This window comes from Passer montanus, unplaced genomic scaffold, assembly GCF_014805655.1.
Source record: "Passer montanus isolate IOZ18808 unplaced genomic scaffold, ASM1480565v1 scaffold2, whole genome shotgun sequence".
NCBI classification, from domain to species: Eukaryota; Metazoa; Chordata; class Aves; order Passeriformes; family Passeridae; genus Passer; species Passer montanus.
In genome coordinates this window covers 28139101-28156698 of record NW_024366591.1, presented here as the reverse complement: position 1 = coordinate 28156698, position 17598 = coordinate 28139101, and the positions used below count along the sequence as shown (strand labels likewise).

The 17598-nt window shown below is 41.4% G+C and overlaps 1 protein-coding gene across 1 annotated transcript; it reads left to right on the top strand.

The window, feature by feature from the left end:
- The first annotated feature begins 13072 nt into the window (after window positions 1-13072).
- On the top strand, window positions 13073-16538 carry FABP7 (fatty acid binding protein 7). Its single transcript, XM_039707132.1, has 4 exons — window positions 13073-13228; window positions 13852-14024; window positions 14638-14739; window positions 16173-16538. Exons 1-4 carry the CDS (start codon window positions 13156-13158, stop codon window positions 16221-16223), a joined length of 399 nt encoding a protein of 132 aa, XP_039563066.1. The 5' UTR covers window positions 13073-13155; the 3' UTR covers window positions 16224-16538.
- The last annotated feature ends 1060 nt before the right edge of the window (window positions 16539-17598 follow it).

The following is a 17598-nucleotide window of genomic DNA, read 5'->3' as shown; positions in this document are numbered from 1 at the left end:
TCTGTCTTCAGTTGATTTCTTAATGTTTCTCATGTAGGACAATATTTAAAGCCCAATAATACATATTTCTTTTATTTCATCTGGGTTTTGCTTTGTTGTTTGCTGACAGTGAAGATGTTTCAATCACTGTGATTTTTACAAAGATTTTAGGCAAGGTTTTTCTCTACCGAAAGGACTTGTTTTGTTTTGGAGATCATGCTCCTGAAAATACTTGGCATTCATTCCCTTGTTGTAGGAGACTTAAGATTCAGGTACAGACATGAATCTTCATGATTCCTTGGGCAGCAGCCACTTGTGTACCTCATGAAAATGGCGGAAGCATCTCTGATGGGTACATCCCACACGTGACTGGTATTCCATCTATGAAATATTTGTGTAATCTAAACTTGGCAGAAAGCTTGTAAGAGCTCAAGAGAGCTTGTAAGGCACAACTTTCATTCCTCCTGTGCATTTACTCATATCCTGGGTTTTGGGGACCATTCAATAAAGGATCCAGTTTAATTCAACTGAACTGACAATTAGTTCCCTCCTCTTAAACCTGTTTTCATTTAACAAGTGCAACATCCCATTTTTTTTCCAATTTGGAAAGGTAAAACAACCTATTCCACTGGATCAAAACAGGTGGCTTAAGAAAGTCTGAGAGAGTCAACTAGCTGACACTAAAGGACCACAGCTGAAAACCACAGTGGAGAGGGACTAGGAGGTAACTGTATCTGTGGTACACGCTTTTGTTCTGGGTTGTAGTCCCATTCTGCTATGCCAGCCTCCTTTATAGCATCACAGTTCATAAAATGGTAAACTAGAAGAAGCTGTGGTGATCCCATCAAAATCAAGTATATGAGTATTACTGAAACATAAGTCCTTGTATGCTTTGCTCTTTGGGTCATGGCCTATATCAAATTCTGCATTTCTTTCACAGTTGCAGCACTGGATATATTTAGTTTCTTCTCTGATACAATACAGACACGGAAATTTGGGTTACAGGAATAGATACTTTAGGTACTTTGTTAATCTAAGCTAGTTTGAAATTTTTTGCTATAAAAACACCAATTGTGAACCAGCTGAATTTAGCAAATTATTCATGTGCTAAGTTCTATGTAAAAAAAAAACAACAAAACCCAGTCTATAACTATATACATAAAAGGCATTAACTGCTCACAAATATATAATTTACAACTAGTCAAGAATGCTCAACACCCTGGGGCATTTATTGTAAGCACTCAGGTGTTTACTTTGTACTTGAGCTATATGAACCTTTCTTTGAAAATACGTTGCATATAAAGAAAAATTTTAACAGCAAATCTGAAAAAATGCAGTAGTAAAAACTAAAATTTAACATGCAATTTAATTAAAAGCAGGATGAACATTTTAAAAATATCTGTAATATGTTATATGTGTATTATCTAACTGCAAATTAATCAAGTTACAAATACAGAAATGCTTCTTTGTCATGTGCATGTATGGTTTGTGTCTAAACAAGTACTAGTCTAGACTGCATGAGAGATCTCCTTTCTAGTTAGTTGTAGCTGTAAGAATATTAAGTTATGCCTGGATTTTACCCAATTTCTCCAGTTATAAGCCAGATGCATATTTCTGACCAGTATAAACTGACTCACAAGCTGACTGATGTGGGAGACATTATACCATACAGACTTTGGTCTTTGGAGCAGAATTTATTAGTTGTGCATGATTCTTGACTCAGGCAGAAGGGAACTCACCCCTTTAGGCTGCCTGGGGAGGTTTGTGCCATGCTGTCCAGTGCTCTCGGGCTTGGGCAGTTACTATCTTAAGCACAGCTAAAGTTGGGGTAGCTTTGGTTGATTTTCTTGTTAGTGTGCTGAAGACAGATAATAGTCCTACTAAACTTTGGTTGAGTCTGTAAAGAGCAAATGAAGTGCTTCTGAACATGTTTGTCACTGAGCCCCAGTGACAGTTTATCCAGCTTCAAGCATTATGTGGGCTGTACCACCCTCCCTTAGTTCAACTAATGGGTAAATCAGAACAGTGCATTCTCTTGCTTCACATGGCCACAATGTCATGGCCCTGAATCAACTGGGTATTTTAAAACATGCTTAACTTTAAATGCAGACGGGTTTCACAGCAGTCAATAGAACTACTTAGGTGCCTAAAATTAGGTACATACTTAATTACCTTGATAAATGACAGCAGCAAACTTCTATTAAGGCTAATCTGGTATTATAATGCATTAATCCCAATTTCCATTCCAGAAAGTTTGGTACAGTTAATAGCATCTTTTTCATCATTTTACAGCACTATCCTGGCTTTCATAAAGCAAAGAATTTCATTTTAGTACCAAGCAAAAAAGGTAACTTTGTTGTCTCCGTATTTTAGAACATAATTGAGCAATTATCCATTCTTATCCACTCAGCATGGTAAAAAAAAACAAAAAACAAACAAAAAAAACCCAAACAAACAAAAAAACCAAAGGCAGGAAGTACCCTTGTAATTTTATTGTGCATATATAAAACAATTTTGGTATTTTGAATATATTGAAAAAAATGCCTTGATGTATTCCAGATGTCATTAACAAATTATAACTGCACTTGGTTACTTAAAAATTACAAGAGAGTAGTGGCTATGAGAGGCTTAAACTACGCTTTACCACTATGACCATTTTACCTGCCACCATTAGTAGGCTAAATATCCTTTATGTATCACACACATAAAGATGAATACTTCAAGATTTAGCAAATTAATATTAGTTCATATTCCTCTCTTCTGTCTGCTAGTGCTCTGTGTGTGATAAAGTCCATGAAACAGAATTGAACAAAGACTTCTCCATGGATTTCTCCATGGGTGTTCAGTGAGCATAAGCCCCAGATGGTGGTGAGTGTAGGTTCCCCAAGGTCCAGACAACACAGACCGGTGGGGCTGAGCCCACCGGGATCCCAGGGCACTTGCTCAGAAGTAGAAATAGCAAAAGGCTTAAACTGTCCTGCCATCTAGTGGGATCCTGAGCCTGCCAGGTAGGCTGTGCAAGGCAGTGGAGGGAGATCCGTTTGAGACCTCAAACCCAGCTGCAGACTGGGCTGGTGAGAGGCGGAATGTCTCCAGCTCATCCAACATGTTCACTTGAGGAGTTTTGCTATGGGCCCAGAACCTTGGTGCCTCTCTATACAGAAATCCAACCCATAAACGCTTACAGTAAAACAGGTGTCTGAGTCTGGCTTGCAGCCTACCTTGCTTTAGGTGCCCACTCTAAGATTTGGGCTTGGGTGCCCACCACAGATGACTGTTTTGACCTTTTTTAGGGATAATTGTGTTTCATCTTCTCAACCTGAAGCTGTATTACTTTCACAAGTAATCAGCAATGACTACTGAGAGCTTTTCCTTTACTGTCTTGGTTTATTTCCCTCTTCAGCCCAGTGGGAACCATCCTGATGGATGTAAGTAACAGGAAGCCTGAAGGCCACCTTCAGGCCTCAAACTTCATCTTGGCACGTGCCACATCCCAATGCCGGATCTCCGGATTTTAGTGCAAGACTTACATTTGATGAATAGGGTTGTGGGGGTTTTTGGTGTTTGTTTGTTGTTTGTTTGGGCGGGGATTGATTGTGTGCTGTGGGTTTTTCTGTATTAAACATTTTTATAATAGTTGCTTGCCAATGTAAAGGCCCTGATGTGAGGATTTGGACAATCCCTACCAGTGCTTTATTTCTGGGGCTCTGCTGTGCAAGGATTGATGCTGTAAGTCCAGTGCTTATCATACAATGTATGGAAAAGCAAACCTGTGAGAGGCTGGCTTGACCCGACTGTGTAGGGCTTTCTGTGTTTTTTTTTCCAGACTCCTAGGGCATGTTTGTCAATGATACATCAGCAGTGTAAGCACAAAAAGAAGGAGCATGTGTACTGCTGCTAATGCCCAGCAGTATTCCAAACCCGGGTTCCCAGTAACGCACCCAGTTCCCTAAGGGCGCAGCAGCATTCCCGAGGGATGGGCTCCGCAGCCGTCAGGCGGCACCTCCGCGCAGTGGGCACAAGATGGCGCCCGAGCCCGCGCCAGCCACACAGCCGGGCCCTCGCCTCCCTTACAGCGTCGCCCCTGTCCGTCCCCGGCTCCACGGGCACGGCGGAGTTCGGGTCTCCTTCCCGACCTGATTCTCCTGATCGCTGCCGTGAGGAAGAGCGGGGGCTGTGGCAGCGCCGTAGGATGGAGGACGGGACACCCGCGGGCACAGGGCAGAGGGCGCCCTTGCCCTGGCGCGGCCTTCGCTGCAGCGGCTGCTCGTCCCCACACGGGCTCTGGGCGCCGCTATTCCCGCGGCTTCCCGAGCAGAGGGAAGGGGACTCAACAATCCAATCCTCTCCCGTTCCTTTCTTCCCCCTTGATTTGTCCTCTTACTCCGTTCAAAGCTTATATCCATCTACTCCTTTCCTGTCCTCAGTGCTCAGCCCTTGCTTCACACACACCTCAAGAGCAACATCCGCCGTTAATGCTTTCAACACTCAATACAAGAAACAAATCTCTTTAATTACCTCTCTATTCACTAAAATAAGATGGTAGAAAAACAACTGATTGCTGTTCCTCTCACAAAGTACTGGGTAAATTTTACTTTATCAGACAGACTCATGAGCCACCCTTGAACCAAGCCCTTGTCTCTTAACACGGAGACGGGGAAAGCTTCTGTGGAAAACAGCATGTCGTTGTGCAAGTAAAGGTGCTGTTGCAATCTTAAAAAGTGCTGAAATAAGTTTCTTCCGGGCATCGTCTTTCAGTCGGCCTTTGAACTTTGCATCCTTTTTTTTTTTTTTTTTTTTTTTTTTTTTTTTTTTTGAATTTTTTTTTGCAGATCAAAACTTTTTGGGTGCTTCGCTGCCGTGAGGAAGAGCGGGGGCTGTGGCAGCGCCGCGGGATGGAGGACGGGACACCCACGGGCACAGGGCAGAGGGCGCCCTTGCCCTGGCGCGGCCTTCGCTGCAGCGGCTGCTCGTCCCACACGGGCTCTGGGCGCCGCTATTCCCGCGGCTTCCCGAGCAGGGGGAAGGGGACTCAACAATCCAATCCTCTCCCGTTCCTTCCTTCCCTCTTGATTTGTCTTACTCCGTTCAAAGCTTATATCCATCTACTCCTTTCCTGTCCTCAGTGCTCAGCCCTTGCTTCACACACACCTCAAGAGCAACATCCGCCGTTAATGCTTTCAACACTCAATACAAGAAACAAATCTCTTTAATTACCTCTCTATTCACTAAAATAAGATGGTAGAAAAACAACTGATTGCTGTTCCTCTCACAAAGTACTGGGTAAATTTTACTTTATCAGACAGACTCATGAGCCACCCTTGAACCAAGCCCTTGTCTCTTAACACGGAGACGGGGAAAGCTTCTGTGGAAAACAGCATGTCGTTGTGCAAGTAAAGGTGCTGTTGCAATCTTAAAAAGTGCTGAAATAAGTTTCTTCCGGGCATCGTCTTTCAGTCGGCCTTTGAACTTTGCATCCTTTTTTTTTTTTTTTTTTTTTAGCATTGACTGTTGTGACTCAAAACTTCTAGGTAGGTTTACAAAGGATGAAATGAAATGCTGGATTATAAGAAGGAGTATATCTAAGGGAAAGAAGACAAAAGGCAATTAGGTGGAGTTAAAGGCGTGACAATTGCACCATGTTTCCTTTCCACAGCCCTTCTTTTATCAGAACATCTGAGCCAGTCATGGTGTCACAAAGTCAGCCTGGTCCTGCACCCTCCACTGGCTCTGGACTCTGGATGTTTGGAGCTCTGGGTGCAAGGCTGATCAGTCACTCAAGAAAGTTTCAAAGGTCTGGAGGAAGATGCTATTAGAAGCCTTGTTTAAATATTACAAGATTAGTTAATGATTTTGACCATAGAGGGTCTGGTTTATGTTTACTGTTGCCACACTGAGGGGGAAAAGTTTCATGCCATGTACACATGAATGTAGGGAATTAAAGGAATAGTGGCAGTATCTATACAACCCCACTGGTACTTAGTGCAGTACAGTCCACGAAGTGAGTCCCATGATTATCCAGGCAGGGACTACATGCCTGCTTTCCTTTCTGTGTATATCTGTTCTTTTTCCTATAACAGACTCTGGATTTGGCAAAATACGAACCCACACGTAGCAAGTGGGATGAGTTTTTAAGTTTCCTGGTATGGACTTATCTATTGTGACCAACTCGTGATTTCTTGCATAATCCAGGATATAGAACTTCTCTGAATTACTTCCTGCATCATCTCCAATAGCTGTGGTTGTTAGTATAGTTTACAATTTACAGGGTTGAAAAGTCTTGTATGGCAGTTTGAAAGCTGGCCAAAGGCTTAAGTCTCCCCACAGCTAATATGCACATCATTTTTAATATGAATTTCTGTAGGTTTAACTTTCCTCCAGTGACTGGAGTTTTGTGTACCAGACTGAAGAGACCACTGTTTCTCTGGGATTGTCTCCAAACATCCAGTATGACTAAAATTTTCCCCAAGCTTGTCTTGGTACTAGTCTTATTTAAAGCTAGTTATAAGTTATTGTAACCCTGCAATGCTTCAAGTTGCTCTAAAATTTGGTGTTCCAGGAAGTTTATCTAGACTCATGAAAACTCAGAAATGCTTGGTTACAAACCAATATGTAAAGCAGGGATATGGTTGCACTTCTGAATGGATCAATTTAGGTGTGTAATTCCAGCTAGCTTACCAGCATGAGGTTTCATTTCAAATACCTGATCTGTGTCAGGCATTTGTTCATCCATGACAGGCCCATAAATTGATAACCTAATTAAATTATTTATCAAGACTGTGGAATTCATATATTTCTCTGGATGTACTAACACTGCTCTTTAGAACTTCCGAGGAAACAGCTTACTCTGAGTGAGAGACTCCAATTTAGAGGACACAAACCCAGAGGAGTGTGGCTCCAGCTGCATCTGGGAGATCATATCTGACTCCAAAAGGCTGTGACTGTGTCCTGTCAGTCCCTTGCTCAGTGGAAGAGAGGAGAACCTTAGGAATATCCATATGCAGATAGTTAATGAGCTGAGTTTTAAATTTGCAACTGTTTGCAAATTCAGTAGTTGTTATCTTAAATTCTTGAATTCTTGAAACTCATTCAAATAAACCTGATTTTACTTCTTGCCTAAATCTCAGCTGGTACTGAGAGTGATCTCAGTATGTTGTAGAAAATTGAATGCTTTGGATGGACAAACTGAATGAAAGTACATTAAGCCATTCCAAAAATTCCTTAAATTCAGCCCTGCAAATTGCACAGTTGTTTCTTGTTTTGCCAAAAGGATTTACCTTGGAATTGATTAGCTTGAGGTTTGTTATACTGAACTCCAAATAGTCATGCTTATTTATGTATTTGACAACCTCCATAGCGTATTCTAGGACTACAGAAAGAGAACATGATATTTATGATGTATGGCAACTTAAACTTGTACTTTAACACTGTAAAATTTATATTGATGATTATAAAAATCATCCCCTCCTTTGCTATAAGACAGAGTCCTTGGACCTTAATACAGAGGGTCTTTCTGCTCCACTAATATTTTCACTAGTCTGCCCTGAACACCAAATCTACACAACTCTCAGAATCAGCTGCAACAGATCAAATGTAAGTCATCTAATCAGTTTATCTAGACTCATGAAAACTCAGAAATGCTTGGTTACAAACCAATATGTAAAGCAGGGATATGGTTGCACTTCTGAATGGATCAATTTAGGTGTGTAATTCCAGCTAGCTTACCAGCATGAGGTTTCATTTCAAATACCTGATCTGTGTCAGGCATTTGTTCATCCATGACAGGCCCATAAATTGATAACCTAATTAAATTATTTATCAAGACTGTGGAATTCATATATTTCTCTGGATGTACTAACACTGCTCTTTAGAACTTCCGAGGAAACAGCTTACTCTGAGTGAGAGACTCCAATTTAGAGGACACAAACCCAGAGGAGTGTGGCTCCAGCTGCATCTGGGAGATCATATCTGACTCCAAAAGGCTGTGACTGTGTCCTGTCAGTCCCTTGCTCAGTGGAAGAGAGGAGAACCTTAGGAATATCCATATGCAGATGGTTAATGAGCTGAGTTTTAACTTTGCAACTGTTTTACAAATTCAGTAGTTGTTATCTTAAATTCTTGAATTCTTGAAACTCATTCAAATAAAACTGATTTTACTTCTTGCCTAAATCTCAGCTGGTACTGAGAGTGATCTCAGTATGTTGTAGAAAATTGAATGCTTTGGATGGACAAACTGAATGAAAGTACATTAAGCCATTCCAAAAATTCCTTAAATTCAGCCCTGCAAATTGCACAGTTGTTTCTTGTTTTGCCAAAAGGATTTACCTTGGAATTGATTAGCTTGAGGTTTGTTATACTGAACTCCAAATAGTCATGCTTATTTATGTATTTGACAACCTCCATAGCGTATTCTAGGACTACAGAAAGAGAACATGATATTTATGATGTATGGCAACTTAAACTTGTACTTTAACACTGTAAAATTTATATTGATGATTATAAAAATCATCCCCTCCTTTGCTATAAGACAGAGTCCTTGGACCTTAATAGAGAGGGTCTTTCTGCTCCACTAATATTTTCACTAGTCTGCCCTGAACACCAAATCTACACAACTCTCAGAATCAGCTGCAACAGATCAAATGTAAGTCATCTAATCTCTTTAAACCTATGTGCTATTTTTCCATTCCTTCTAATAAGAATTAATTTTAGTATGTTCATAGTATTCATATGCCTTCTAAATTTCTCTGAGTTATTATTAACCCTGAAATCGTCAGGTTGATTATTTGTGCAACTTTATTTCTTGCTTGCTTACATATACCCATGCTGAAATTTTAAGTCTGGAAAGCTTATTTCTCATATTGATTTTTTACAGTAACTAGACAGCTATTGCAAGTGACACGCAGTATCAGGCATTTCTGTTACAGTTTAAAGGCTTTTAAATAGTTTTTCTGTTCTTAAATGTAAAAGAAAGCAATGACGAATATTAAAATAACAAAGGCCTAGTGGCACAAAATTAAAGTAACTACATCTTCAATAAATTGAAGCCAGGAGAGTGGCTGGCTTTAATGCAGGCTAATTCTTTGAGGAGAATGTCTGACTTGAGTAATCTAAATGTAAGTCACACAGTAATATTAAACGAGACAACAATCTCCCAAATGCCTTTCAGAAGCAGAGAACACCCTGGAGATGTTTCATAGCATTTGCTTACTTTAAATCATTGTCAACCAGCTGTCCTCCCAGCTTAAACCAATCCAAATATATGTCTAATAGTTCATAATGAGGTATTAGTGGGTATTTACTTACCAGGACTCTCTTAAACTCATGGCACACCAATTTGTAACAGAAGAGAGAGTCTACAAGAATCAAATGCATGATCACAGAGCATTTAGTTTTCACCAATTAGCAACCAACACCAGAATTAGACCTTAACATGACTTGTGTCTAACATTAGCTTGTCCTGGCATTATTTTGCTTCAGCTTTACAATGGCAAGAAACTTGCTGAACATGTTCCAAAGTTTTGCCCAAGATATGTCATGCTCTTAGAAAGGATATTGTGGTGACATGTCTTTCCTGCTCCTGCCTACACCTTGCCTTACCTTGCATCTCACCTATTATCTGGTCCAAAGCTCCAGCAAAGTCCTTCCCATGGCATTTACACAGCACAAAACTGGATTCATACAGATGCTTTGTACCTGGGGCAATTCTGTGACCACTTGCTTGTGCAGCTGCGTAATTGGGTGTCTTCTCCATGAGGCATTTATCTCTTTTTGAACCTGAGATTCCTAATGAGCTGTCCATTGATGGAGTAAATAATCCTAGATATTTTCTGTGATTCACCAACAGCACTGAGATGGTTTCTTTTTATTAGGGGCATCAGCAAATCTCTTAGACAGCTAGAGGCCATATATGATAATTTTAGTTAAGAACATTCTACTGCCCTGTTTGACATTAGGTTTTTCTGCAGCACCAAAAACAAAATCACACTCAGCCCTGAAGAATCACACTTATCCTGTCTGACACAATAGCTACTAAACTCTGTTCATTTTTTTATTACACTGAGATCAAAGCTGCACAGAGATTCACAGCAGGACTTCAAACAAGCTTAAAATTGCTGGAAATACCCTAGCATGTTGTCCATAGAGGAAACTTCTTTCAGCTGCACATTATTTTCACTTTCCTTAATTCAAAAGTAGCTCCCTATATGTTCCATAATACTGAGAGTTTAAAGAAATGCCTAAGTGAGCTAGGACCCTGAATCCCGTTGGCTTTCAATGGAATTCAATTCCTAAAAGTCTTCTGAATACCTACATCTGCTTTTGTACCAGGGGAGTTATGCCCTGGTATCACTGTTGCCCTTTGTTGCACAAGATGCTCTGCAGTTCCTGGACCTTCATTGCCAGAAATGTTTGAATAATGCAATCATCACTGCATTATCTGAAGGTCTTATAACATAGTATCCCTTTAACATAGTATTCCTGGCTATTGTACTACAAAGATGGTGAAAAGACAGAGATTGACTGAATTGGTGTAGCAAGAGAGCCCTGCCTGCACTATATCCAGAGAGGGACAGAGCAGAAGGACAGATAAACCTGACTTCAAATATTAGCTGCACAATTTCCCTACTTTCCTACAGCCAGTCACTAGCCTTCAGTGACTGGATGTTATAGTTAAATCCTGATGTACATTATGAGGAATCCACATATGACAGAACCTCATGGTCAGACTTTCCTACTACAGCAGCCTGGTGACCATCCTGTGGTGCTCCTTTCCTCCCCATACTCTTCACGCCATTTTTTTTCCCTGAAGAAGTAATTTTTTTTTTTGTTTCGAATACAGAATGAAGACTGAATGAGACTGACAGCCTCATTCTCTGAATGTCTGAGAGCATGTGAAGCAGGGATATAACAGGGGGAAAAGCAGCCAAAAGCAGGTTGTCCGGCCTGTATTTGAAGGCTGAAGGTTGGAGCAGTCTCACCAGATGGCCTTTGGAAGCAAGGATTACTCATTACATGGGGATATCTTGCTGCAGAATTTTCATCTTTTAAGCAGACCTTGTACAGGGAATGCAAATGTGCCTTCTTACACTGCTCAGGTGGTGTAAAGGGTTTCGTGTAAAGGAGAATGAATCAGAATCTCCAGAGATACTATTTGTCACAGGAGTACGCAGTCTGTTAAAGCCATCCAAGTGCTGACAGCACGAAAGAAACTCCAAGCTGGTATCTTGTGCAGCGACCCAAAATGCACACCAGGTCCGTGTATTTCACACTGTGATCTCTGTTTCAGCCAGAACAAAGCATTTATGTCACTCAAGATGACTTGTACTAGTTTTTAATGTTAGCATAACTCTTGCATAAGGCTTCACAATAAAACACAGGGCATAAGATGCTATGGAAAACATTTTGAATTGTGGCTTGTCACCCCACAAAGGAGTCAGTAATGTAACATTTCCTATTATCAATTTACCCTGGTCCCAAATCATCACTAACGCAGACAAGTGGGATCTCACCATCATAAAGCATGATGTGAGGACTCTGGCAACCTATCCACTTAAGAAGGAATGTGAACACTTTAACAGACCCTGTTTTATATTTGAATCATGGTGGGAAGTGTAAAAGAATTTATTTTTCTTAAGAAATTCTTATGTGCTTCCTTCCCCTTAAGGGCGGGTCATCACACAAAGTACTTGTCTTATTTAAATACATTGAGAAATCTTAGCAGAACAGAGCTGTCCCATCAGTGTAGGTATGACTGCTTAAATCATGAAGGACCCTGAAGAGGCTGCCTCCCAAAGGCCTGGCTGCAGCACTGTCTGGAAGAAGGTGCAAAGCAAAAGTGTCCTTGAGGAGTCCAGCTACCAGGGATTGCACTGAATCATTTTCAGGAGTTTTATATCACAAAGTCCATGAGGCTGGCTTGTATACAAGCCCCAGTGAGCAAGACAGCACGAGCTCTCCCAGGCTCTGTGCACACATCTGCACCAGAATAATAAACAGGGGCTCCAGGGCTACTGCAAACAAAATCTGTATGAGCAGATAACTTTTTCTTGTCAGTACTGGAAGAGGTTCATGAGGATATTGCTAAAACAATTTAGAATTTAATATCACAGACTCATAGAATGATTTGAGTTGGAAGGGACCATCCAGTTCCAAGCCCCTGCCATTGTCAGGGACCATTCCTCTAGTCCAGGCTGCTCAATGTCCCATCCAACCTGGCATGCTTAAGTTAAAATCCCACCAGAAATATCATTTGCCTTACACCCAAAGAATATGCCATACTACAAGTGCCTGAAAGAAATGCAAATGATGGTCAAAAACTAGTTTAAAAATATTACAAAATATTTTTGTTTTGTATGGCTGAACTAGGTGGGAAATTGTTGAGGTTTTGTTCCTAAATCACATAAATTCTTTTTTATTCAGTCCTTGAGTTTTGTTGCAAGAGCTGAAGAGCTCTATTCACGATTCTGGAATCCATCCAAGCCATAGGTCAGAAAAGAAAAAAAAAAGAAAAAAAAAAAAAGTAGTTTTAAGCTTTCTTCATTCTTAATCTCTAAATGATGACACTTGTGGAGCCAAGATGCTGTTCCGAGCCAGGAACAGCAAATATCAAGTTCAGACAGCATCCATACAGATGCCATTGTGGATAAAGGGACCTGTACTTGGCCAGCACCAAAATAGCCTGGAAAATCTTCATGGGAAAATTTTTGGAGTTGGCGTTCTGCAGTAGCGTTACGATCCTGTGTTTTCACTCAGTGGCCTTTCACGCTGGGTGCCCGCTTCTCGTTTAGCCCGCGCGTTCCTGTAACAGCGAAGCGGGCGGGCGGGGGTGTCCCCGGCCCGGCTCAGGCGAGGAGTGGTGCGGCAGGCGGAGGCAGCCCCTCTCCCTCCCCCTCCTCGTCCTGCCGAGTGTCCGGCCGGGCACCCCGCACCCCCTCCCCTCTCCCTGCCCCCTCCTCGTCCTGCCGAGTGTCCGGCCGAGCCCCCCGCGCCCCCTCCCCGGCGGCGAGAGCTCCCTCCCCCAGCGGTGCGGGCGTCTCCGCGGCTGCCGTCGGGGGCGGACCGCGGCTGCTCCCCGCCTCCTGCCCCCCGCCGGGCGCCGGCTTTAAATGCGGAGCGGCGCGGCGATACCGGCGCTCCTGATATCCCCGGTACCGTTCTTGGAACACGTAGCCGGCTGCCATGGTCGAGGCTTTCTGCGCCACCTGGAAGTTGGTAGACAGCCACAACTTCGACGAGTACATGAAGGCACTGGGTAGGTACGGCCGGGCGGCGGCACCTTAGGAAGCCCTGGAATTTTTCACCATCTGAAAAAAAAAAAAATTGAAAAGGCTCCCCGCCATTGCCAGAGGTGTAGATGAGATACTGGCAGCAGTGGTGGTGATGGAGGGGATGATTTTGGCCGCTGTGCTTCTATCCATAGAGCTAATTCAATGCGAATCATTCACCTGGGCGGGCGGGTGAGTTTGTGTGGGAGAGGCTCCGAGAAATGCCCCTGGGCTAAGGGAAGCGTGTGGAGGACGAGCACGTGCTGCCTGCGGATAACTTTGAAACAGCCAAGCAAAAAGAAACCATTATGCTGGAGCGATAAGGAATTGAAACTCTGAGCAGCGGAGGCCATCGCGGCCGTGCGTGGGACCACAGACGGAGTGCGGAGCTGCCCTGCTGGGCGGCCAGGGAGGGCGCGGAGCTACAGCTGGGCGGACAGTAGAGGTGGATACTCTCGGTACAAGGGCACGAGGGAAGCGGAAAGCAGCGTTTCACAGGGACAGTTTACAGTTGTAGAGCGGGGTGAAAGATCTCTGTACTTCGATATGTGGGAGGGGAAAAAAAAATTCCGAAGTTTGATGTGTTTCTCTTTTCCCTTGCATCGTCTAGGAGTGGGGTTTGCAACACGGCAAGTGGGGAATGTGACTAAACCCACTGTGATTATCAGCAGCGAGGGGGACAAAGTAGTGATCAGAACTCAAAGTACTTTCAAAAACACAGAAATCAGCTTTAAACTCGGAGAGGAATTTGATGAAACTACCCCCGATGACAGAAACTGTAAAGTAAGTGAACTCGGGTTGCAGTCCCCCCTCTTTTACTTGCAGTCCCCCAGGCTCTGCCATTGCTAGGGTCAAGAGAAAAAGATGTAACTTCTGCTGCTACTTGTTACAGCACAGCAAAGGACAGGAAAAAAAGGCAAGATTGAGTCTTGCTTGCCCTGTCTGCTTACACCATGCGTTTTCTTAATCTATCACATTGCCAGCTCCCTGTCTTCCAGTGTCAATTGTGTTAGTTGCCTGCTTTTCTCACAAGCCAAACAACATTTGGCATAACTCTTCCCAGTCAAAATAGTCAGATGCCTCTTTTCCTGCAATTTTTGGGGGGCTTAAAATCAAATATTATTCTGAGGCACATCTGAAGCAGGTTCTTGTGAGACTGGAACTCAAAGGGAACAACTTTTTCATCCTTTGACACAAACAAGAGTTGTGTGGATTTCATGCTTAAAACGAGGATGATTCATAGCCTTGGCTTTAAAATGGCTGGGACTCTTTATCATTCTAGATCCATATCCATCTATTGAAGAGACTTCAATAGAATAGTGCATGCTGAATATGTGAGCAGAATCCCAAGTACCTTAAATAAAGGCATGTCTTTGTGTTTCTGGGTATCTCACAGTCAGTTGTGACCCTGGATGGAGAGAAGCTAGTGCACGTACAGAAATGGGACGGGAAAGAGACAAACTTTGTGAGAGAAATAAAGGATGGCAAAATGGTAATGGTAAGTATGGAGCACACGGAGCTTTCTCATGCACCACAAACACTCCCAGCTTACCCTTATCTCAAACTTTGTGAACACTGTAACTTAGACACAAATCCTTAAACTAGTTGGTGGGGAAAGCTAGCAGGGATTTTAAAAATGATTACTTTGGTTTGGTTTGTCTTGTTTTACTAGCAATTAAAAATTGCTAGTGGCTTTAGTCAGGCCAGCCTGTGGATTTCCAGAGTATATATGTTCTGTCTAAGCTTTTTGTAAAAACCCAAGAAAAAAATAAAAATCCTGGTGAGCTTGTAATGATACAATGTTCTTGACTAGATAGGAAATTATCTGTTGCCAGTGGCAATTTAGACTTCTTAAAAAACTTGTTTTATGTATACACACATAAATAGTATTTACTTACACAGACCAAGTAGTTTCCTGTGAAAACAAAATTACAATATTGTAGGAGGTAATAGCATTTTCATATTTAATAATAAAGGATTTAGTCCTCCTAGCTTGTTAAAAACTATGATAAACAGCAATTATGTGGAGAAAAATCTGAGTTTAAATTCACCTGCTTTTCCAGACTTCTTAGAAATAAGACTATAGGATGATTAAATGTTGTAAGTTACTATAGCTAATGTCCAGGATCACACTTTTCATGGCACAAGAGATGTATCTTTCAAAAATAAAATGTCTTCAACTATACTAATCTATCGGATTTGATTGTTGGAGAAGACCTGTTATTTTGTTTCCTAATTACTTCAGAGAGTATCTGTGTGGATGAACACTTGCAAATAATACAAACTTTAAAGCATACTGAAACACATCGTGGCAAGTGTTTCAAGGAAAAACACATGCTTTTATTTTTGAAGCAGCTATGGACAAATCACACAAATACAGAAAATGTTGTCCTTTGGAATTTGAATACAATGAGATGCCCTGTTCTACTTCAGGAAATACCTCCAGAACACAACTGCAGTGACTTAGAGTATTTGGTAGCTCTAGTTACACAGGGTACAGAATGTATTTTTTAAGACAAGGTTCTCCTGGAGTTTGTATTTATGCATGGTAGTATAGAGGCCTTGGAATTTTAGATTGCACATCTTAGTGGGATAAGCTTTGGGAAAATAAGTATTAAGTCTGTATTTTAAAAATGCTGTATTTAAAAACATAAACAGTAAGTTAAATCAAATTTTTAACAGCTGCCTCATAAATGTGCATTATGTGTTTCTTGGGTGTGAAAGCAGCAAGGAGCAAGTTTCATTTCTCATGGGAACCATAGCTAAGGCATGGCTTCTTGTTAATTTAAAATGTCAATCTAGATTTATTTGTTTTTCTATAAATTACATAATGCAAACCAACCTTGATCTAGCATGGATTTCATAATGTGTTAAACCATTACAGAAAATGGTCCAGCCTCTAACATGTCTGTCTTTTCCTTGGACTTGCAGACTCTCACCTTTGGTGATGTGGTTGCTGTTCGCCACTATGAGAAAGCATAGAGTACACCTGACTTCTGTCCAGATGTTACTTCAGCTGGATGGATTAATGTCCTGTCCATGATTGATCATAGCTAAAATGGACATTTCTGGCACGAAAGATTAATAAAGATTTTTTTGGGGGGAGGGGCGTTTTTTTTTATAAAAAAGTCATGCCATCAAATTGGCATGCTTGTGCTGTATAGTGAAACAGGTTAAATTAAAACTTGGCATTAAATTTCTGAAACACTTGCCTCTTCTTTTTTTTTTTTACAGTAAATGGAAAATATTTGAATTGTTTTGGAATGCAGATAAATTTAAATGTTTTTTAAACCTGTGCTCCTATTTAATCAGCTAATGTTCTGGTGTCCCAGAGGGAGGTGTTCAAAGTTTCTTTTTCTGAGCTAAAGGCCAGAAAAGCATGTGGTACACAATGCTGCAGTAGCCTTTCTATGCAGTGTAGAGTATTTAGAGAAATGAAAAATTGACTTTGGCTTTTTGCTGGAGAAATCTAAACTTAACTGTACTTATGTAGACAGAGAAGTGAGATGTTCACTAAAGTTTCAGCTCTCCTCTTCACTGGATACTTGTTACTAAGTGCACGTTAAGATCAGTAGATTGACAGATAATGTTCCAGAGTTTGTAAAGTTTTGGATTCAATAGTTAAAGATTTTTAAATTTGTTTTGATATGTTTGGATTTTGGGGTTTTTTTTTTGCTAATACGCAAATATTGAAGTCTTTCAGAGGGTGGGAGGAAAGGGTCAACATGGTAACTCCCTTACATCAGTCTGCAGGAATGGGAGGAAAACAGTACAACATCAATCTACTGCACTTCCCTCTCAAAGCTGTTGTTTCACACCTAATATATGCAAAAGACAACAATTTGCACTGTGAGCAATTTAAAATAAAATGCTTCTAAAATGAGAAATTAAAAACTTATCCTGAACAATATATCACTAAAAGGCCAGAGTGGGAAAAACTGCCATACAGTAAGAAAAATTAAAACAGATTTTTGGCAGCATGGAGGAGACTGTTTGGAATATCCATGTTTTCTACACACTAATTCAGAGAACCACAGAGAGGTGTAGCTACCTACAGCTTTGCAAAGCTGAGCTGTGGATTTAGCTGGTCATTGCTCTGTGAGTGGTGTGTGTGGCTGCAGCCAGAGGTGCAGGAGGGGAATCTTGCCCAACTTCCCAGGCCTCATCCTTCAGATCTGCCACGTGATATGGAAGGAGGGTTCTTGCGTCTCTGGATAGACAAGATAACATGGATAACTCATCTGATGAAAGTTCACATGTAACTGGCACCTACTGCACACAAATATAAAATCTGATGTTGTTAGCTTTATTTTTTTGCAAAAACTAGTTTGAAATGAATATTCAAGTCTGTCTTCTC

Excerpts from the sequence above, each read along its gene's own strand:
- FABP7 (XM_039707132.1), top strand. The coding sequence starts at position 13,156 with ATGGTCGAGGCTTTCTGCGCCACCTGGAAGTTGGTAGACAGCCACAAC. Across the intron at positions 13,229-13,851 it reads CGAGTACATGAAGGCACTGG|GAGTGGGGTTTGCAACACGG; the intron begins GTAGGTACGGCC and ends TGCATCGTCTAG. Across the intron at positions 14,025-14,637 it reads CCGATGACAGAAACTGTAAA|TCAGTTGTGACCCTGGATGG; the intron begins GTAAGTGAACTC and ends GGTATCTCACAG.